The 23,540-nt window shown below is 45.7% G+C and overlaps 1 protein-coding gene across 5 annotated transcripts in view; it reads left to right on the forward strand.

Annotated features, from left to right (window-relative positions):
- LOC116574179 (phospholipid-transporting ATPase IB) overlaps positions 1–22,074 on the forward strand; it is a 595,210-nt gene extending 573,136 nt beyond the window's left edge. For all 5 annotated transcript variants that reach the window (XM_032314763.1, XM_032314761.1, XM_032314760.1 and 2 more), the window contains exons 36-37: positions 10,090–10,181; positions 16,255–22,074. In XM_032314763.1, coding sequence (XP_032170654.1) covers positions 10,090–10,181; positions 16,255–16,352 — 190 coding nt within the window. In that variant the 3' untranslated portion in view covers positions 16,353–22,074. The remainder of the gene's footprint in view (positions 1–10,089; positions 10,182–16,254) is intronic.
- The last annotated feature ends 1,466 nt before the right edge of the window (positions 22,075–23,540 follow it).

Consider the following 23,540-nt stretch of genomic DNA (forward strand, 5'->3'; position numbering starts at 1 on the left):
CCTACTAGCAGACACATTGGAAAAGGATCACATGTTATCTGTTTTTGCCTTTAAATCTTTTCAATGTCAGCTGCCCCTCTTTTTTTGTTAAAGGCTTCCTGGGCCTTTCTGCCCTTTCTGGGCAGTTCTGTCCATCAACAGGGTTGGCTTTGTGCATCACCTGTGTTCTGACCCAGGGTGGTTGTCGACAGACAGATTCCATTTATCTTGAGGCTGCAGATCTGCTGTTCCCTCTTGCAAATTCACTGCTTAATTTGGCACTACAACTCCTTGGAGGACAAACTTGTCTTTTTGATAGGAAATTACCTAATCCACATTGTAAGAGAATGACATTTCTTCCAACACCCAGAACAGTCCGCTTACCCCTTACCCCCTTTCTAAGACTTTGGACGGAAGAACATAAGCACCTTGCTAGTATAAGCCTTTCTTCCCTCCAGTTCTCATTTGTGGTGGTCAGAGGAGACTTTAGACCAGGGAGGACAGGAGGGATCTATCCTTTTATTTTTTAATGGAATTTGTATTAAGTTAGTTAACTTGAGTCCTCAACCAGACTGTCTTTCAACTGTTCCATGTCATCTGAATTCTTAACAAAATATAGTATCGTATCCCTGTAGAGGCCATGGAGTTGTTTTGTTAGGTTTAGTTTCTCACAGTCTCTTCTAGAATTTGGAGGGGGACTTTCCTCCTCTAGCAGACAATTGGGATGATGTCCCTATTCTGTCATCTGTAAAGAATAATACAGAGGAATTCATCTTGGCTGCTATTAGAAAGCCCACTCTATCCTAGCCCAGTGTTGGGCATTGCTGGGACAGATGCAGAGACAAATGATGGCAGATTCAGGTTGTGGAGACACATGAGAATAAAATAGAATAAGACAATTAAATCTTCAAATATAGAGCACAAATGCAATTTTATGCATGTAAGCACGTCCTAGGTTCTCAGCCCAGGATGAGGCTGTGAAGAATGCAAAGACAGTATGACTTGGTCCCTGAAAGAACAGACCCTCTGGTTGAAGCCTCAGAGGACATGTTGGTGTTTCGAGTAATCATGCCTCACAGTGTCTCCCCACCCTCCCTGGTCTCTGTGGATCTCCACAAGCTGAAGAATCCAAAATGACATCTCTGGCTTGGACCTCTCTAGACTCCAATATCCTGTGGCCTTTCTGAATGTCTCAGAGGCAACTTGAAGCCTCACATCCAAAACTGGACTCATTGTCTTTCTCACTAAACCTGTTGTTCTGTGTTTCCATCTGGATGACCAATAAGGAGTCATCCATGGTTCAGGATGCAGTTTTAGTGTGGATTCTTCCTGAAGCCTTCCTGAGCTTTCTCCCGAGTTTTCACCCCTCAGTTTTACCACTTTGATGGCCCACGTAATCTCCACTGTGGCACTTATCAGCTTTGCCATGATATGTGTCTACACCGTGAGATCACCTCAGAGACTGTGAGCTTCATAAGGGCAGGAACAGCACTGGGTCTCACACATCATAGGTGCAGCCTAATTGCTGAATGAAAGGAAGTCAGGTTTTAAGAGCAGGATGTGTGTGGATTGGCAGAAAGGGAAAAGGAAAATAATTTACTACCATCTAATGGAACAGAATTCATGAAGGACTCCTAGCTCTAGGGTCATAACTCCTATCTTATTGGAATCTTAGGCTAGAAAACCTATTTTGTTTTTATTCTTGTTATTTTCCCTCATTACATTAGTCTGTTTAACTAAGGCAAGGCTTTTGATCCTACAAAGGCCTAGGTAGGTCTGGAATGCACTTGAGCATACAAGCTTCTCAGTTTCTGATGTTCAGATTATAAGGCGTAAAATAAGTTACCAATTGAGGCTCTGAAATCTCATTTTCTAGGGAGCCTTAAAAGTAGGTTAGAATTTCAGTAGTCTAATAGTTTGGTAGATGTTTAGCCTTACCAAAAAAAAAAAAGGAACTTTGGACTAGCTTTTTTTCTTGAAGAACCTGTCAGATTTATGCTTTGAATATGGTCCAGCAGTAATTGAAAAATAAGTTTCTAAAAATATCAATTTGTTTTTGGCTTTGTATTTCAGCTGTGATTCCTAGCAGCTGTAACTACTGACAAGATCTAAAAACAGATTTGCAATTATTTGCTGTATCCTCTACGTCCCTGCTCTTTGGCAGTTAGGTATGTGTGGTTTTTGCAGGAATAGCCTCCTGATAGAAATGTGGACGTGAGTTTATTGTTCACCAACGTAATGCTTCTTAGCTCCCTGCTCCTTCCTAAACTGCTCATTATTTTTGAGACAGGAGCACACCCCCACCTCTAGGATGTGTCAGCTTCTAAGTAGAGCCTGCTTATATGGAGTTGTATGACATTGATCTTCACCATCATTACTGGGGAGGCACCAAGAGTGCATATACAATTGGTGAATGTATGTTACATATACCTTTCCTATCTGTAAGTCACAGTCAGCGTGTGTGTTTCAGCTAGGTTAGGATGCAGTCAAAGAAAGCACATTAACTCCAGCATCACCCACCATTAGGGAAGTAAAATGTGATGATGACATCATTAGTAACAGTTCAGGCTATGGGAGGGAACTGACTTCCATTCAGGACCCATTCCCTCTCCTTTCTGTTTAATTGAGTTTTCTTTTGTTTAAATTGTGGTAAAATTCACATAGGGTGAAACTTACTATTTTATATAATCTCTACACCCATCGTGGGGCTTGAACTCAACAACCCAGAAGTCAGAAGTCACATCTCTACCTCCAGGAATGTGCTGGGCTTCCAAGTTCCCCACATCCTCTCCCACATTTGTTATTTTCTGTTTTTGTTTGTTTGTTTGTTTTTGAATTATAGCCATTCTAGTAGATGTTAAGGGTTGTCTCTTTGTGGTTTTGATTTGTATTTCCCTAATGACTAATGGTGTGGAATGTCTTTTCATGTGCTTGTTGGCCATTATATTTATTCTTTGGATAAATGTCTATTTAAGTCATTTGCCCATTTTTGAACTGGGTTGTTTATTTTGTTGTTAAGTATTGAGGATTATTGATATACTCTGGATAGTAAGTCCTTATCAGTTAAGTGATTTGCAAATACTTTCTCTCATTTCATGGTTGTTACCTTTCTACTTTCTTGAGGATGTCCTTTGTTAAGCAGAAGTTTTTCATTTTGCTGAGATCCAGTTTATTTTTTCTTTTGTTGCCTGTGCTTTGGGTGTCATATTTCTGAAACCATTGCCAAATCCAAATTTATAAAGATTAAATAACTCCTTTGTTTTCTTCTAAGATTTATATAGTTTCAACTATTATGCTTAAATCTTTTGTCCATATTTAGTTAATTTTTATATGTGATTGAGGTAAGGTCCCAACTTCAGTCTTTTGATTTGGAAATCCAGTTGTTCCGAGCATCATTTGCTGAACAGACTATTCTTTCCTCATAAAATGATTTTGGTAAACTAACCAAAAATCAATTGACCATAGATATATTTGAGTTTATTTCTAGGCTCTTAATTACATTACATTGATTTATGCCAATGTCACACTGTTCTTCTTACTTTATATTATTATTAGCTTTATATTAAGTTTCAAAATCAGGAAATATGAGTTCTATAACTTTATTTTTTTTTCCAAAATTATTTTGGCAATTAGGGCTTCCCTTGTAGTTCCCTATGAATCTTAAGACAAATTTTTCCATTTTTGCAAAAAAGACTATTAGAGTTTTGTTGTTAGACAAAAGCAGTTATGCTTTGATTAAAACTTCCAACAAGTTTGTCAAATAGAAGTGGTGAAAGCAGACATCCTTTGTTTTCCTTCTGATTGTAGAGACATAGCTGTCAGTCTTTCACCACTGAGTATGATGTTAACCCTGGGTCTTTCATAAGTGACCTGTACTGTGTTGAGGAATTTCCCTTCTATCCTTTGTTTGCTGAGTATTTTTATCATGGAAGAGTGCTGGATTTTGTCAAATGCTTTTTCTGCATCAATTGAGATGATCATGTGGTGGTTTTCCTTCATTCTGTTAATGTGTGGTATATTACATTGATTGATTTCTATATGTTGAACCATCCTTGCATTCCTGGGATAAATCCTATTCGGTCATGGTGCTTAATCCTTTTATTATGTGGCTGAATTCAGTTTGCCAGTACTTTCTTGAGGATTCTCTCTCCTTTTTTTAAACCAAAATCTCACAGATTTAAATTGTCCTCCCCTGTGCTAATTTGTACTCCTTTTTTCTCTTCTTATTATTCAAAATTAACCAAATACTTGGTTGTGTTTCCTTCACCTTTTTTCCTGTGTCTTTGTGAGTAGATACCTCTAAAATATATGTAGATGCCACAATATATGAAGGACAAATATCATTACCACCCCTTTCTATCTTGAGCTTTTTCAAGATTATCTGTTCATGAGAAATGTTAATTATATTCATTCATAATGCTCTTTTTTCTTCCACAGAGAAGAAATTGGGAAATAATATTCCTTTACATTTTCAACATTGGAGCACATAGAGAAGCCAGTGGCACAAACATCACCACTAGAGTGTTTTATAAGCTCTAGGATCCTTTTCATTACCCAAAGCTTTGTCAGACATGTTGCTATTTTTAAGGGTCTCCAGAAAAGATTGTTTCTAAGGATGGCAAGACTTGAGAAGGAACAGTTCTATGACTTTGTTTTGTAGCCATAATGTTTTCCAGTAGTTGGGTCAGGGAAATATAAATTATTCATCAAAAACAGATAAAGTCAATATGGTAGACTAAGCTGACTCAGAACTTTTCCAAATTCATATAAATGCTCAGTGAAATAAGAACAAATGAAAGCCTTTAATATGTAATCAAGTTCAAAAGAAGCACACAGAAACCTAGGTGCTAAAAATGAAGAGAAACAAAAGTCAGGAGGCTAAGAGGGAGATGAAGCTGAAGAAGGGACATCAGACCACATAAGAGACTCAGGGACTGATGGTTCAGAGATTAATGCAGAGAGAGGAGAGATAAAACCTCAGTCCCATGTGAGATAGAAGAGAACCCTATACACAAAGCTGTAAATTTGGTTCGGCTGCTATTTTAGTGAAACAGAAACTAGAAACATTTTACTCACGAGTTTGACAAAGCAGCAATGCAGAGGAAAGAATTACTGACTAGAAACTGGAAGCCCATGCTTATGTATGAGTTCCAATTTTAGACTATTCCCAATGCTATAGGAACTAAGCTAAGATAATACAAAAATTGATGTATTCCATAGGATCTTGGCGGAGGCAAAAGAAAATTATTCTGAAGAATAACTAGAGCACACACAGTAAATAAACCATAGTGAAGGAGCGTCATGGAATATGGAAGACAATTAGTAGTCCCTTCCATCTCCCTAAGAATGTAAGATGCAAGGAATGTCTGAAAGAATCTGTAAAATACTGAAGAAAGAAGACACTGAAATCAAAAAGCAAGAGTTAGACAATATGTAAGAACAGGTGGGTCTGGAAGATAAACATGAAAAGGATACTAACTTAAAGCATGCCAGTCAGCTAAATAATAGTTTAGATAAAGACAAAGGAAAAAAGGAAATAGAAAATCTAGAGATGTTGGGATGTGGGAGATAGAATTATATATAACAGAAGCCCCAAATAAGAAAACCAGAGAATTGGGGACAGGCAGTATTCAAAGTGTTTTCCACACAGGAAGATAAACTTTTGAGTTATACTGGCTTTCCAGGTCTGAGCAGCTAAGCAGGATATAAAATCAAACCTACACCTAAGTGTTGCAACAAAACTGCAGAACACTAAAGACAGAGTAATTCTAAAAGCGTCTAGAAGGAAAAAGACAGATTACCCATGAAGAACTAGTCCTCTAAATGAGTAGATAATTAAACAGAATATAAGAAAGAAGAAACAAAGAAGGAGCAAAGAAAAATGTGATACATGAGAAGTATAAAATAAAAGACACTACTTAGACATATGTTAGAACATGATTAAGTATTAGTTGTGTTGCATATATATGTAAAACGAAAGTATGACATAGAGATGGGAGATTATTTCCTTTTTGTTATTTTATTTTATTTTTTCAGTGTTCCAAGATTCATTGTTTATGCACCACACCCAGTGCTCCATGCAATACATGCCCTCCTTAATACCCACCACCAGGCTCACCCATCCCCCCACCTCCCTCCCCTTCAAAACCCTGTTTGTTTCTCAGAGTCCACAGTCTCTCACGGTTCTTCTCCCCCTCTGATTTCCCCCAATTCACTTTTCCTTTCTTTCTCCTAATGTCCTCTAGGTTATTCCTTATGCTCCACAAATAAGTGAAACCATATGATAATTGACTCTCTCTGCTTGACTTATTTCACTCAACATAATCTCCTCCAGTCCTGTCCATGTTGATACAAAAGTTGGATATTCATCCTTTCTGATGGAGGCATAATATTCCATTGTATATACGGACCATATCTTCTTTATCTATACATCTGTTGAAGGACATCTTGGCTCTTTCCACAGTTTGGCGACCATGGCCATTGCTGCTATGAACATTGGGGTACAGGTGGTCCTTCTTTTCACTACATCCGTATCTTTGGGATAAACACCCCGTAGTGCAATTGCAGGTCACAGGGAAGCTCTATTTTCAATTTCTTGAGGAATCTCCACACTGTTTTCCAAAGTGTCTGCACCAACTTGCCTTCCCAACAACTGTATAAGAGGGTTCCCCTTTCTTCACATCCTCTCCAGCACTTGTTTACTTGTTTATTTACTGTCTTGTTAATTTTGGCCATTCTAACTGGTGTCAAGTGGTATCTCAATGTGGTTTTGATTTGAATCTCCCTGAGGACTAATGGTGATGAACATTTTTTCATGTGTCTGTTAGCCATTTGTAGCCTTCACTGGAGAAGTGTCTGTTCATGTCTTCTGCCCATTTTTTGATGTGATTATCTGTTTTTTGAGTGTTGAGTTTGAGGAGTTCTGTATAGATCTTGAATATCAGCCCTTTGTCTTTAGTGTCATTTACGAATATCTGATGGGAGATTATTTCTAACCTTGTTACACTAGAAGGGAAAAGAATGGGAGGAATGTAAGGGACTTTATATTTGAGATTTTACTGTTTTGTTAAAATATGAAGTAGGGGTGCCATCTGGCTCAGTCAGAGGAGCATGGGACTCTTGTCCTCAAGGTCGTGAGTTCAAGCCATACACTGGGTGTGGAGATTACAAAATAAATAAGTATATATATATATATATATATATATATATATATATACACACACACACACACACACACACATACACACACCCTTAAAATTTTTTTATTTTATATATATACACACACGTACACACACCCTTAAAAATTTTTTTGAAGTGGTTCTCACCAGGACAGGACTTGGTGTGAGAGTGCAAATGGAGACCAAATACCCCATCTGAGTATGTGAAAGTTGTAATTCAAGCTGACAAATAGCCATATACCTCGATTAATATACCTTCAAAAAGACTGTGGTACTTTGTGATTCCCAGATTCTATGGGGGTTGGAGCCAGAAAGTGGTGGCATGGAGAAGAGTTAGCAGACCCCAGCTCTGTCCTGCACTGGGAGGGAGTTGCACACATGTGTTTGGACACTCTTGTCCATACATGTCCCACGTGAAGTACCACCCATTGGCCACCCATGGACCTAGGAGAGTGCACAACACCTATAGGGTATGCTTTTAGGAAGACAGAGCTAGTGAGGAAGTCAGGCTGGCCTTGGATGCCAGGTTGGAGAGATGTTGCTCAACAGGGACTTCTGGCGTCCCAGATTCCTGAGCCAGAGGACAGGCATGGGCTCTGGGTAGACATGTCTTCTTGGTTCTGTGGAGCCTTTGCCACCTGGCAGGAAAGGCTGCAGGACGGAGTGGGTCCCTCTAAAACAAGGGGTCAAGTGGCAAACCTATCCTTTGCTAAAGCTGAATAGGTTGTTGGACATTCACTGTACTGGTTTCGATGAGTTTGGAGTGTTTTGTTATAAAAAACGAGAGAAGCATATACCATTTCATAAGGAAATTAGGGACATCTTCCCAGTGCAGAGGCAGGGGCAGGAACAGTGCCAGTAACACATCCTGTGACCTTTGTATTTGGTACAGCTGAGTCTCCTCACCTGCCCAGTGATAGATCAACGTGTGTGATTTCCCACTTCTGTGGTCCTATGACATCCTCATTCACCCCATCGCCACACAGAGCTTTTGGACCTGAGCATGGAAGACAGGGATGGCTGGGACAGAGGAGGGGTGTGCTAGCAGAGCATAGGCTGAGTCCGTCCACCGGGTTCCTGGGGAACAAGTGCCTTTCCCTTGCCACAACCTGGCTGGAAAGCTTGCCCTTGGGAGCCCAGCCTTTCGGAGCCCCCTCTTCACATATGCCCTGGGCAGAGCCTGGCAGTGCCCTCCATGGAGGCATATGACCTCTCTGGTCACACAGAGAGGACAGCCTTTTATTACCCTCCCCCTGTCCTAAAAGTAGCCAGCACAGGGAGCCCCAGCCTGTCGGGGCCAGCGAGCTCCCAGAGGGATGGCACACTCACGGACTCCTCCTCCTTCATTGGCTCCTGTCTGCCTACTGGCCAGGGCAGTTGCTCAGCAGCTACTGCAAATTAATCTCAGTAAGATTAATTTGGCCCATGGAAGAAAAAGACATGAGAGAGAAGGGAAAAGCCAGTGTGAAGGGATAGTGTTTTTCCTCATCAGCCATTTTGCCAAGCTTAGTTAGCTGAGGCTCACCTTTAATTGGTGATGAATTAAACATTGTCCTTTCAACAAACATAATCAGAAATGTTCTCTTCTGGAAACTCAGGGGCAAAATGAACTTCAGCTCTGAGATCTATTGAGAATACCTTGGGCCCCGTTCTTCTTTTGAGGCCCTTGAGGTCACTGTGAAGTGGACTCCGGTCAGGAGACCATCTCCCTCAGGCTCAAGGCCCACAGACACTGGGAGTGGGGAGGTGCCTGGGACAGCAGGCAGCCGCAGCTTTTGTGCCCTCACGTTCCCACAAACAGCAGATCGGGATGGATTTGTCTGCTCTGGCCGCTGTTGCAATGTACCACAGACGGAGTGACTTAGCAAGGATTTATTTTCTCCCACTTCCTGAGGCTGGCCATCCCAGATCAAGGTGCTGGCAGTGTTTGGTCCTTCGGAGGCTGGTTGATGGCTGTCTTCTGCGTCTTCATGTGCACTTCCTTCTGTGGGCTGTCTGAATCCTAATCTCGTCTCCTCAAGAGGACACCAGTCACCTTGGATTAAGCCCCACCCTAATGACCCCATTTCACTTAATCACCACTTTAAAGACCCTGTCTCCAAATACAGACGCATTCCCAAGTAATTGGGGATATGACTTCAATATATGCACTTGGGGGGAACACAGTTCAGCCCCTGTCAGAGGGCAGTGGCAAACTCCCACGCCCCAGGAATCTCCTGGGCAAGCAAAGTGACATTGTAATGATAAGAAAGCAAAGCCCTCTGGCCTACCTGGGCAATTTTAAGGCACCCCTCTTTTGCTTTGGAAGAATAAACAACAGTTGTGCTCCATATTTCCTTAGAGTGGTGGCAAACTTGGAGGGAGTCATTTCGGGAGAGGCAAGGAGAGAGCTTCTAATCCTTGTGTCTTCCAAGGAAGTTCACCTTTATATTCACTATTTCAAAATAACAATCAAGTTGGGCAGAAAGAAATCAGTCTCTTGCTGGGGACCCAAGGACCCTGGGGGAGGCTTTCGCCCTTGGTAGAGTTTTTTGGCTCTGGGAGAGGCGGCCGCAGGTGGAACGGAGGCTCTAAGACATTTACCCTAGAAACAGATGACTGCTTGCAGAAGCGTTCTGGAAAGCCAAGGGTGTGCCTGGTATGAAAGGGTACTTGTAGTGCACTTCAATTAAGAGGAAGGCAGCATTGAGAGGCGTTATGTACAGGATAGACTGGAAACAGAGCGCCTTTTAGAAGAAGGAGCGGTACACTCAAGGTGTCGAGATAGCATCTACTGTAAATAATAGAGCTGCTTGCCAACCTGGACGTTTTTCCTGATGCGAGGAAGCCTTTTCCCTTGTCTGTTTTATTTTTGCAACCTCGAGTCCCTGGGTGAGGCCCTTTGAGAGGTATTCCCATGAACTGGGACTGACTGCGTTTGATCTACCTGCAGGATGAATGAACGTGACCGCCTACTGAAGAGGCTCAGCCGGAAGACACCCCCCACTCTCTTCCGGGGAGGCTCCATCCATCAGTGTGTCCCCCGTAAGTAGCCCCTGGCCACATTCCACTCAGCCTGACCCCAGGGCGGTGGCTTCAGTAAAGCCTCCTGGTGCTGATAGGGCTGGAAACCGATGCCCAGCCTGAGCCCCACATTTGGAAGTGGAATTTGTGAGTGTGGCTGGAGGTGAGCTTGGCTTGAGTGTAGAAAATTCCCTGGGACCCAATCAAATATCTGAATGACAAAATCCTGAAACTTAAAATCCTGATGTGGTCGAGGTCCTTCTGTTAGCCTCCCAATAAGATTTTGTTCTGAGACTGAAATTATGTTACTGTTAGATTATTGCCCCCAAAGATAGCAATAGACACTGTTTTAGTTAAAATTAGCTTATTAATTGAAACAATGATAATCACTGAGGGGAAAAAAAAAATCTATGTGTACTTTTCCCAGGAAGGCTGCCCGGGTCTAGCCTGGGTACCCCACTTAACACCAGAGGCCAGGCCTGGTTTCTGCTGAAGGGACCAGACCTAGATGAAGTGGGGGAGCAGAAGGGATGTGCCAGACCCCAGGGGAGGGGGCAGGAGGCCATCAAAAAGAGATGGCTGGCAGAGCTCACAGGGCTGGGGGGGGTGCTTTTTCAGCTATTCAGCCACTTGACTCCCTGCTGGGGGGCATTGTTAGCACAGGTTTCCTTCTGGAGGGGCTTACCTCTGTCTTCCCCAAGGTGAGGTCTCTTGGCATGCTGTCTGTCCCCTGCTTCTACCCCTCCGAATCCCACCTCTTTTTCCAGAGCCCCCTCTCTTGCACCTGCACATCGCATCTCTTCAGCAACACTGTTTCCTGCTTCCCTTTCTCTCCCTGAGGTGTTCAGAAGGAAACGAGAATGGTTTAGAAGTGCAGAATCCTTGTACCCATAGTATAGGTAGGAGGCGTCTGTGTCATGCTTGGTTGAGCTCCACCCATCAGCAGATCTTCACAGATTTTCTAACAGAGAGAAGGAAAGGGATGGTCTCCTTCTCCTTACTTTCCAACATGGAATACCAACATGGCAGAGACCAACTCCATGTGGTGCCCCACATGCTTCATGTCCCATCCCAAGGATGGAATCAGCCCCAAGAGCACCTGGCAGAGGCTTAGGTCAATGTAGTAATTGACCCAGCGAGGCCCGGTGAGCTGGGTCCCAGCCAAGGTCTCTCTGAGCCAGGAGAGCACGGTCCTGTCAGGAGGCTTGGTGGTCTAGTCCAGGGAGCAAGGTCTGGGGGGCCCTGTTTCTGGAGCTGGGCTGCTCCATGGTCCTGTTCCAGCTCTGTCATGGTTTTGTGCACTTAGGTAAGTTAACCCCTTATTTCTATATCTGTAAAATGGAGATGATGTAAGAGCTTGGTTTTGGGAGAGGATTAAATTCAATCATTTATATGAAGAGCCTAGAATAGTACCTGCCAATATGGAGTCCAGTAACTGTGAGATATGACTGGGTCTTTTCTGCCACTAGTTGACTGACTTTGGGTGACTTACATACTTCTCTAAACTTCTGTTTCCTCCACTGGGGGGACCAAAAGAAATCTAATAATATACACTAAAAGGGAAAAAAATAACAATGCACATCTGACACAGTCTTTGTGAGGCTTCAAGACAATGTATATAAAGCACCTTCTCTCTAACAGACACAGAGAAAATGAGGACTGGTTCTGTAAACAGGGGAGTTCATGCCAAGGAGTCCTGCTGCTTCCTTAATAACTATTTCAGAATAACTCTAGGAAGAATATGTAAGATACATATATTGAGATCAAAGACCATGTAAGAACTTTTAGGGAAGCGTCATAAAATGTCTTAAAACAACTACTAAAAAAATTTTCTTAACTTAGGATTTTGAAGAACAAAAGAAAATCAGAATGAACAAGACTAAGAAATTTAAAAAGCCTTTAAGATCACACCACATTTTAAAAACACCCAGCAATAGTAAGAAACTGATTTGATAACAAACGTTCTGTCAAGAACTAGAAAGGCCAGAAGTACTCCCAGCCTGTGAGAAGTTCTGCGTTCTTCTCTCAGCCTCTGCCTAGCTATCTCTCCTGTGTCTGTCCCTCCACTGTCTTGGGCCTGTCTTCCCAGGAAACTGGAAGGGAAGCTCGTCTTGGCAGCATTTATAATTCTTTACAGGATACCAACACACAGTATTTATAACTGAGATCAGCGTTTCCTACTGTCATATCCTTGTCGTCCTCATGGCCCCCATGGTCATCCCCACTTCTGTTGCTTTTAGGGATCTTTTTCCAGACAGGAAACTTCTATTCTCATGAAGATGTTATCAGAGCTACTTAAGGGGAGTTTTATTCCAAAATAATGAAAAAAAAAATGACGTGGTTTTATGGACTTCACCAAATGTTCTCTTGGGAGAACACAGAACAGTGAAGACACTCCCATCCTTTTCCATCTCCTTTACCTTACCGCATTCTGCTCCCAGTTTCTGGCTGCAGCTAAGCATTTAAGAAGCCAGCCCAGGGAAGTTCAGGAGTTGGGTCCATGAATGTCTTTCCCCAGACCCCCTATCATTACTTTGTGACTGTCAGGACTTCCTGAAAGATGAATGAAAGTGGGAATGGCAAAGAGCTGGAAGCTTCCTCTGAGCTCCCCATTTGTATGCAAATGGAAGCTCAGTGTCCATCAGGCAGAAGCTGGTGACCTGATGGTGCATCTTTGTCAGGCTGAGGGGTGTAGACTAGACAGGCGGAGGCTAGTTGGGTGGTTATAGTCTCTCTTGCCCCACTAAAATGTTTTCGATTACAACCCTAACTCCCACCAGGCCTGGTTTCTGAGAGGAAAATGTTGTATCTGAACCAGGAGACACCCCTGTCCCAGGATAACCCTACCAAGCCATCTTCTTTTCCTTCTTGAGTTGCGGAGTTCACTTTAAGTTTCTGCGGAGGCTAAGAAAGTCTAGTAAGGAAAGTCTTAGTGCACAAATTCTGGAAACATGATGGTAGACACAACCAAAGGGGACTGCTGGACAAGCCATTTGGTCATGACCTCTGGGTCTCAGCTTAACCCAAGAGAAGAGATTTGGTTGGGAAGGTCCTCTCAAGTGGACACCCAGAAGCCCTTCCTAGTCTGGAGTGGCTGAGTAATCCCAGCAGAAGGACCTGTGCCAGTGAGACAAATACAAGCCACAGATGCCTTACAGCTCTCAGCTTTGTCTCTGCCCCAGTAGGCATAGGCAGAATGTGAATGAAAAACGGAATAAGTGAGACAAGCCTTTTGTTCCTTCCACCTGACCAAGGAGTAGACAATTCCAGATGCTCAGCTACCTTTCCCAAAAGGACGCTCCCAAACAATATTTGCTTTTTTGTCTCAGGGAGTTCCCTTCATTTCTTCCTCTCTGCCAGGAACCCTCTCCAAGAAGCCCACCAAAAAAAGACAGGTAGCAGCTGTTGTGTTTGGATGCGTTGTTGTGACAGGTTCCCTTCTTCTCTGGTAAGGAGGTGGAGGCTTCCTCCGTTGGTGCTGAGTGTGAATTGGCCCTGAACAAAGGAGAGGGTTCTGTGCCTGGAAGTTGTTAGCCGTGGAAAAGCCTGGCACCCACTGGGAGGGTGGGAGCTCTGAGGGAACTTGGACCTGACCTGGTGCAGGCCCTAAAGGGGCCTTTACTATTCACAGAATAGTAAACTAAGAAGACCCAGAAAACTTAAAGAACCCACGGTCCTACCACCAATTGCTGCCGGGCAAGGATTAGAACCATCCTTCTTGCCTTAGGGCATGGGCCCCGGATCCAAGATGAAAGCAGAGCAGGTGGAGAAGACCACCTTCGGCCTTCTGCCTGCCACCAGAACAGCTCAAGGAGAGCACTTAGAAGGGGCTCCCACTGCTTAGGATCAGAGCCACCACTGCCAGGTTGGGGAGGCATGGCAGGCCACAGACAACCACTCCGTGGCCCTCACAGGAAAACATAAGATACTTACTAAAAATGCTCCTTTTAAAGACCAGAGAATAAAAATGATCCATACTGACCACAGAACACAGCCTTGTGACTGGAGGAGACAGTGTTGTTTGCTAGATTCTGGTTTGACACATCCCAAGGAAAGGCATCTGGTCTTGGACTGCAGTCAGAAAGCTGCACTAGGACCACCTTGTCCTAGAGGATCCACCATAGCACAGGCGAGGGAGGGAGCTGGCCCATAGCAGCCGGACAAAGGACGGCTCCCTGGCCTCACTGATCAAGCAACTCATCAGGGGAAATCTAAAAGTTCTCAGAGAACGGAAGAGAGAAAAGGCACCTCCTCCTCAGATCCCCTGAAGCCTCTGAGGGCTCCTTGTGTGGAAAGCCCTGAGGAGGAAGTTCAAGTGCCCTGCACCCAGCACCCCCAGGGCTGTCCTCTCCAGGCCTATTCCTGCACTGCAGCCCAGGGACACCGCCCCCTCCCAGAGGCAGCCAGATGGGGCTCACCATGTCTGCCAGCTGCCACACAGTGAAGCTTTTTGGTTGGTGGATTTGGTTTGGTTAGAGATGGAGGTGAGCCAGTAGGTGGAGATCTCTACAGGAAGACTCCTGTCTGTCCTCATCCTTCACAGGTTCTGCCTTTGCTCCCAGTCCCCCTGCTCTCTAGCCCTGTCCTTAGTTGCCTCCCGGGGCCACCTGTGCAGACAAGCCCTCACTTCCCAGGGGGCCCTCCTGAGCCCTCGGGTTTCCTCAGGCGGTGGCCAGGAGAGCCGGGATGCCAGCCCATGGCCAGAGACTCTGGTTTACGAGCACATGCAGAGTCCAAAGTCACCCTGAGCATCCTCTGTCAGAACTCCTTCTTCCCTGTCCCCACCAGATATGCTGCTGCTCTATGTCGTAATAGTTCAGAAACTTCCCTTTGTAAGCCAAGGATCTGAGTAAAATGATTAGCAATCCAGGAGGTGGTACATGGGCACAGTGTCTGATTTATCTTTCCCCTTCAAAGAACGTGACCGTGAACGAACACGTCAGTTGACAAGTCATATATACATATGGATGGGAGTCATCCTTGCCAGACATTTCACTGTTGTTATCTTTGGGTCAGAAAGTCTAATCAGCTGTGGGACTTTTCCAGAGTCCTGATCCAGAAAGGTTCGCCAGCAGAGAGAGCATCTTATGAATGCTTCTTCAGTGGGAAGGACCTGTTAGGAAGGAGGGCCCTACTTTGGGCTTCTGAATGCTGAACCTCTCTCTGGAACTGGAGATGCAGGAAGAGCATGGGTCCTGCAGAAGCACTGCCCGGGTTTGGCTCCCAGCACTACCACTCACTAGGTCTATGACCTTGGGTGACTCATGGGGTGGGGGGGAATCACCCCATGCCTCAGTTTCCCCATCTGTGAAATGGGAAGAATACTCTCCCCTGCCTCAGGGGCTGCTGGGAGGAGTGAATGAGCTGCTTCTCCATAGTACATCGAACAGGCCCCGTACACATAGCCTTTGGTCTTTGTTGGCGGCTGCTGCAAGTATTTTTCTTATTACTGCAACTGATTATGAGAACCAGTCTTCCTGGGGCCCCTTGGCTTTAGCTTGTGATCTTTTCCCTTATGTCCACAAAAATGAACCAGCTGCAATTTCTGATTACCAATCCTCATCTGTCCCGTGTAAGAGCAGGAGTGCCACAAGCGTCGCGAGCACAGGGCCGGTTCTGCAGACTAGCATGGTGTGTGTGTTCCCCAGCCTGCTCACAGCTTCGTAAAGTACCCAGCCAGCCTGCAGCTTTGGGCAGCTTGGGACACTTCCGGAGCAGAGCGTGTCACCTTTCCTCTTGACTGGCGCTTGGGGAAGTACACACCCGGACCAGTGACCCATTGTTTATGCTTCCCAGCTCAGCTGCAGAGAAGCCGCCCCCCATCCCCCACCCCGAACCCTCCCATGCCAGCCTCGGCATCAGGGGTCAGAACCGGTCAGGCCTTGGCCAGCCCCACCCCACACCACTCCACACTCTGCCCACATGTCCCTTCCGAGCCTCAGGTCTCTCTGTCCCGGGTCCCCACCTACCTCAGGCTGGTGAGCCCAGGGTGGCAAAGGTCAGCAGCCATCTCCCACTAAGGCTTTTACTTCTAAACCCAGCCTGCTCCCCCCATTCTCCTCCTCACCAATCCCTGTGTGCGCTCCTCTTGCAGACGGGTATGCCTTCTCTCAAGAAGAGCATGGAGCTGTTACTCAGGAAGAAATCGTCCGTGCTTATGACACCACCAAAAAGAAACTGAGGAAGAAATAAGACGTGAATCCTGATTGATCCCAGGAAAGAGATGCGGTTTCTTGCACCCAGTGTTAACACATCTCTGTCAGAAGAGACTGGTGGCAGCAGCCAAAACACTATAAAACCCATTTCTGTGGCCTTAGCCAACCAGTTTGTTAGTTCCACGTTCCCTCGCAAACCTGGAGTAGATCCCACAGGGGAAGCCATTTTGTTCCCTTCCAGTCCGTCCGCAGTGCTTGGCCTGACTTCTGTTTACGTTGTTCTGAAGCACTCAGCTGTGCTCTGTGAGGTGTGAAATTAAAAACGTTATGTTCCACCAATATTTAAACATCAGTACTAGTTGTTCTGGGAGAAAGGTGAGAGTTTTATGTTGCGTGAGAAACCCGCCTTGCGGAATTGGAGCGGGGGCACGCGTCCTTCCTGTTTTGTTCACTCACAGAGGATGTCCGCCAGGCAGCATGTAAACGCCACTGTAGGCAGGTTGATGTCTTGCTTGGTTCCGATTTCCTCTCTCGTTTGTATGAAGTGTGATGGCAGTGAAATCCCCAAAATGTCTGTTATCAGGCTGGTAACCCTGAGAAGGCGTCTCTGAACCTCTTCGCCACACTCCCGGCAGGGCAGGCGGGCCGCGGTTCGAGCATCCTCCCGCGCCTTTCCCAGGTGCCTTCTGGGCTGTCCGGGCTTCCCGCGTCCCGGACCTCCTGCATGGCTGACCGCTGTGCTCAGCGCATGGCAGCTGGCGCGCAACCAGCCCAACCGTGCACGATTTCCTGTCCTAGCACAGACTCAGATATGGATGCAGGAAATCTCACCTGCCACCGCCCTTGTCCTAGAACTAAAGAAAAGAAGCCTAGCTATTTGCGCATATTCTAAATGTTTATCTGGCTCTCCCAGGACAGGGAAGCCTGCAGGTCAGTGTGTGGTAGAATGCTTCGGCGCTCCCGCTCTGGTCAGGCTCTCCATACTCATTCCCCAACCTCCAGGCCACTGAACCTTGGGCATTCACTTCAGTGAGACCCATACATGTTTTCTTGGGAGTTCAGACCCCATTTTGGACTTTCCCTGCTGGGAAACCAATGGATGTGCAGCATGTCTCCCCAGAGAAGGGATGCACCTGTCGCTCTGTAACTCTAAAATCAGGCAGGATGAGTGAACCCAGTGGGAGAGTTGGGGCCCCTGAGGCTGGTGGGGGAAGACCACCATCAAAGGGGACAGTGAGAGGCAAGGAACACAGAGACCCGAGGAGGAGGACAGAGAGGACATGTTAGCCAAGACTCCTCAGTGGACACTGAAATCAAGCCCTGAATCCTAGGCAGCTGTGATGATGCATGCGGGAGGCTAAACAAGACGCTGGCACGCAGTTTTAAGCAGCAACACTTCCAGACACTTCAAGGAAATGCCCTTTTCTGTATGGATGAGGTTCCCATCCTTATCTAGTCAGTGGTAGACGCAGGCACCTCCGAAAAGAAAGTGTCCTGACTCTAAGGTGAGGAGAAGTGCTGCATCACTGACTTTCCAAACTTCTGGGCCCCGCCTTCTAAATTTGGGCAGAACTTGCCTGCCCTCGGGCACGAACTAGAGCACCTGGAGCCCTTAATGAATGACCAGCCTGGAGGCACGCTCCCTCCTCTGGGCCTTGGTTGCCAAACCAGGTTTTTGGATGGCTTAACATAAATACCTCTGGGCAGCTGTTACTGCTTAGAATGGCACCGTTCTTCTGGGGAATGGCTGCGCTAAACTGGGAAATAAAACAACAGTGCACTTTGCTTCCTCACCCGTTATTTTTGGAGAATCCACGTCTTATTGGGCATTGTAATAACTTAAAGTATGATTTGCACAGACAAAGAAAACTAACCCTTTGCTTATGACATGACCAGGATCCAGGGAGGGCTTACAGGGAACCAGAACATGCAGTGAACAGGTGAGGCTTAGAAAATTGCCATTCCTTCCTCCCTGAGTTGGTAAACCGTTTTTACTAGAGCACCCAGCGAAATGAATCCCTGAAGGGCTGTCGTGCAGGAATTAGGACCCTCCCCCACAAAATGTGCCTGGAATTAACACAGCAGACTGAGGTATGGGTCTTTATTGGACACCCAGAGAAGTGATATCCTAAAAATAGAGGAAAGACAAAAATTTGAATCAAATGTTCAGTGGGCCTCCTCACTCTGGTTTCATTTGGAACTAAGCCTCTGGAAAGGGGAACTCAAACTCATTCTTTGTCAGACACTTAGCTCTTTCTTAAACTTGAAGCCTTCCAAATTAGATTTGTGAATTACAGTATGTGTATATTTTGTTTGGGGTTGTTTTTTATTTATTTATTTTTTTTAGGCTAAAAGGCAGTTCACATTTTCTGAGGTTTGAGTATGTTTTCTGATTCTTTTGACAACTGGACTAAACAGTGTTTGCGATAATGAAACACGCACAGAGAGGAAAATATTAGATGGGATGCCTTTCTAGTCTATTAATTCTCATAGGCGATCAAGCTATCTGGTGGCCAAATGACTAAATTGGGCTGAGGAGGAGCAGCTGTCACTACGTGTGATGTATGATATTTAGCTGTGGCCAACTCAGGGGCTGTCATTTGTCCTATCTTCAAACTGAGGTCAGAGTGTCACACAGGCCCCTCCCCAGGGAGCGGGGTGGACTGGAGTAAGTTGCATTCTCTGGCTGTCAGCTCAGTGGAAATGCCACATGGGACTTGTCACTCTGCCACATGGTAAGTGACATACAGGCTGGCAGGTTACACTTGGTCAGCGCTATAGGGCCGGCCTCTGCATTGGGCTAAAGTAGCAGAATCCACCGAGGCCTGGCCTTGGTCTGCTGTCATACACAGACTACCGACTCTCATTTAAGAGTGTGTGTTCCATTCTGGCTGAGCTTGCAGGAGGAAAAGAGCAGCCCTTCCGTGCATTAGCTCTGAGTTCCACCGCACACCAGCAGGGACCAGCAAGCGGGGCCGGGGAAAGTGCCCATTAAAAAGGCATGATGGGAGAACAGACTAAACCAACCATTTCTGCCTGGTTGTCAGAAGCAATTTCAGGGCTGATCAGAATGGGCTTTGTAAGAATTTTGGGGTGTGGCTGATGCGTCCATCCTGCCTCTCTGTGGAATATTCAGGACTTCTTGACCAGTGTTACGTTCGCCCATCTCCCAGCACACGTGTGGTCATTTGGGGGTGGGGATTTGTAGAGTATACAAAACCTGTGCTTTGGAGAAAGGAGATGCTGTTGCTTTAACATTTGTAGAGTAATATCCTCAAACACGAACCCGAGTTTTGGCAGAGCATGGCTGGGAACTCTGTTGACATTTTCTTTTCCTTGACAAGGCTTCGGGTCTTGCTGTAGGGAGCTGGCAGTGAAAATCGGTGATAACTTGTCAAGAAGCAGTGAATAATGGGGGGAAAAAAGTGAGTATGAGTAACTGATGTCTGAAAATGCATATAGATGTATATATTACAGGCGTTACGGTTGCTTTTTTTTTAAAGAAAGTCTGTAATCTCCATTTGTTATAACAATGACCCTTTATCTCATTTCTTGAAGAGAATTTTTTATCCTACTTCTGTTCCTAGGGGTTTATGTCTCAGATCATAAGCTGAATAGAATGTTCGCAAAGCTCTGCAAGGGGATAAGGTAGTCTTTCGGCTTGAACATGGGAAGGAAGTGCACACATTTCAGCTGGCATTTGGCTTACTACCAAGGGTCGTTGTCCCAAGGTAATTCAAGGAGCAGTCCGGCCTCAGCATTTGAAATGTAGACTTCATCTCCAGGGATCCATAAAAAATGGGAACAGGGAAACTGTGGTTAAGCAGAGCCCAAAATAATAACCTGGCGAAGAAATGAGTTTAGCAGATCAAGGTAAAAGATGGCATCCCCCATCAGATTTGCTAAATACTTTCTTCATTCCAAGGCTTTTCTTAGCTAATTTAGTAATGCTGGAGACAGTGAAAAGGCAGCTATCCCCTCTCAGAGGGAAAACGTACATCTGCTATCTATGCTGCTGGTTCTCCATCGGCTCAAGACAGTTGTTGGTCTCAACACAGCCTTGGGGGAGTTTTTGTAGCCTCGTCCTGGCCACTTGCCCATCCTCCAAGGCAGTGAGGATGGCACTGAGGATTTCCAGTGGGACATAGAGGTGAGAGTCCATAAGTATCCCCGAAAGAAAGATCTGAAATACTCGAACCTGATGCATTGTCCTCATGTATTTTTTCTCAGCATCCCATATCGTCCCTCAGTACACTTTTCCTTGGACGTTAAAGAGCTTCCCTGAATGCCAAGCCTCCACTAGCGCTCTGTGAAAGGCTCTCTCTTAGCTTGTTAGGTCTGAGTGTGGCCACCCGGCATGTAGGCTTCCCCGGGAAGAAAAGGCTACTGAGCCAACATGTTCAGAAGCTGTGACACACAAGGGGGCAGAAAAGAGGGGCGAGCTCACCCCGTTGCCCCACCCCAAGCATAATCCGTAGCTGTTCACTCTGACAAGCACCTCTGCCCCCCTGACTGATGAGAGACAAAACAGTGATTCTTTGAACACTGGCTGGCTCATTTTCAATGACAATCTCTTGCCCTAGTTGCCTTAGAGACATCCACTCTGCTCTTTCTCTCAGGCTCCAGACCAAGAAAAACATGCTCCCAAGATTAGCCCATCGGCATTTCTTCTGACCTGGCTAAAGAAAGAAAGGAGACCTGTTCCTTTTAAAAGTCAGGAACAAAGTGTCAGGTGGCTTTGATTTATGACAGAAATAGGAAGAAGAAAGTTGAGGTAATAGCGCTATCCAAATAACCCTGCCCAGGAAACTGAGGGGTCAAGAGAGCTTATCAATGGCCTTTTATAGGCCAGCTCTTCCAAGTAGCAGAGAAGGGGCCAGAAGGGGCCAGAAGGAGGGGGACAGCCTGAGAGGATGTGAACCCACTTCCGATGGCGTCGGATTCAGTCATCCCCGAAGACCACCACGCAACCACGGGTGGACCAGTAAATACCAGTTAAAAATCGGGAAAAGAGAATCTGCCCTGTCCTAGGGCTTCTCTCCTTCCCGCAAGATCCCCACGCAAGTGGGTACTTTGCAGGTTTCTCGTTAATAAAATCAGTGTGTGTGCCGACACGTGCATTCCTCTGCCTTCCTTCTCCCATGTTGCCAGTGATTGCTGAGTTCAGAAGCGTGTCCGCTGCTTCCCTAGGAATCCTCCCTCTGAAGGGCCCTGCTACCACCCCACCAGCTGCAGGGGTGGGGCCCTGGGGGCTCCTCCAGGAGCAGCTGGGTCTGCAGACCTCGTGCACCCTCTTTCCTGCAGGTCAGTGAATTGCTGTTTGAACGCAACATCTTTGTGGCGTCTTTCTCAAGCCAGCGAAGCCGTGTGCCCTCCTGTCTGCTTGTCGCATCTGTGCTCAGATTGCTTAAATATTGTTTGCGACAGGGAGGTTTTAATCTGGTTATGCAGAGGGAAGCAGGGCTGTGGGGCACGTTTAATTGGCTCCCAGCAGAGTAGTGAGTGTGTCTATGGAGTGTGGGGGGTTTTTTTGTTCCCTCCCTCTAGAAGTGTTACCATTTTCACGTCCTATTAATGTCCTCTGGTTGTTAAATTACAGCCGCACGTTATAGCGGAGCTGGGGTTCCCTCCTGGAGTGAATACAAATGAAGGGCACTTATTTGTGTTTTTAGAGGTTTTGGAAAATGTAGTGATTTGTGGCTTTGATCAATCCTGTTGACTGGTATGTCTGCACAAACCTGTTTCAAATAAATCTTTTGTTAAAGTAAATGATTGGACCGTGTTTTATTTTGTAATTTGCTCTTGCAGTAGTAAGCATCTGATGCCACAGGGACTTGGGACAGCAATACAGAGTAGATAGAGGCTATGCATACACTCTGCCCCGAGAGCTGATGGCCAAGGAAATGCCGTTTGATGGCAGGAGAGCGGGAAAATCTGAATCGTAGATTTTTTTTTTTTTCTTTTTTTCTTTTTTTTATTTTTATTTATTTTTTTTTTTTTAATTTCCTGAATCGTAGATTAACATGTGCTCCGCAAGTCCCAGTCCTCTTCATGAGAGCAGAGTCCAGAGGCTCTGATCTGAGGTTGGACTGATCATGCAGTGGAAGGAACTGTACAGAGAAGGGCTTCTCCCATCAACTGTACTCCCCCTTGGTTTATCTCCGTTTCCCTGCAAACCGAGATTTGGAAAGTTCATATTCTATTGTCGAGCATGAAATGACAAGACCATCATTAGACGGGTGCCGAACACACCACCCAAAGTATGCTACTCTGACATATTGATTATTTTGAACTGAGGGCCACTGACAAACAGCAGATCTGAAGGGAGGGCTCTCTGACCTCCCCCTTCTACCTGAACACAGGTCAGCATTGCCACGGAGAAAGGTACACTCCCAGCACTGGGAAGAGAATGTTCTTATCCCTGGAGACTGGGGGTGGACGCTGGAATGGACCTGGACAAACAGACCAACTGAAATAACCCTGACCTTCCATGGGTTTCCCCCGTATCTTTCCCAAGGCCTGTCCCAGTATACTGACCCAGCCCAAGCTGTCCGGTCGCATTCCCAATTTATCTTTCTTTGTGTAAAAAGGCCCTAAAGGACCTAATGGCTTCTTGGGGTCTTTATCTTCCTTCTAAAGATTCCCACATACATGTAAAAATATTAAATAAACTTGTGTGCTTTTCACCTGTTAGTCTGTCTTATGTTAGTTAAATTCTTAGGCCAGCCACAGAACTTAAGAGGAAAGAAGGAGGTATGTTTCTTTTCCCTTACGTTGTTTTAAAGGGAGTAAGGGGACACCTGCCCATTCCCTATAGATACTGCAAATCACATTTAAATAAACATCCACTGCCTCGAAGTTCCCTGGGACACGCAAGGCGCACAGCAGAGGCCACATTGAACCTGGGGTAAAGGAGGAGCTAGAAGGCCAGGATATTAGCCTGGGAAGCATGGCTTTCCAGAAAGATAGGGACCTTTCTCACTGGAAACCAGCCTCGGACTGGGTGCATCAGCTGCTTGCCTGGCTTTGTGTGGGCAGCTCTACACTTTAGCCATGTGCAGTGAGGACAGACTCGGGGTGGAGGACAGAAAGGAAAGAGAACTAACGAAAGATCCTTCCCTGCAGAGGCCCCCGTCTAGAACCCCAAAACCTCTTAATGGCCCACTTCAGATACACTACAGATTCCCAGAGCAGACTCTGATTGCTCCCAGATAACCTTATCACA

This window comes from Mustela erminea, chromosome 15 (genome assembly GCF_009829155.1).
Source record: "Mustela erminea isolate mMusErm1 chromosome 15, mMusErm1.Pri, whole genome shotgun sequence".
Lineage (NCBI taxonomy): Eukaryota > Metazoa > Chordata > Mammalia > Carnivora > Mustelidae > Mustela > Mustela erminea.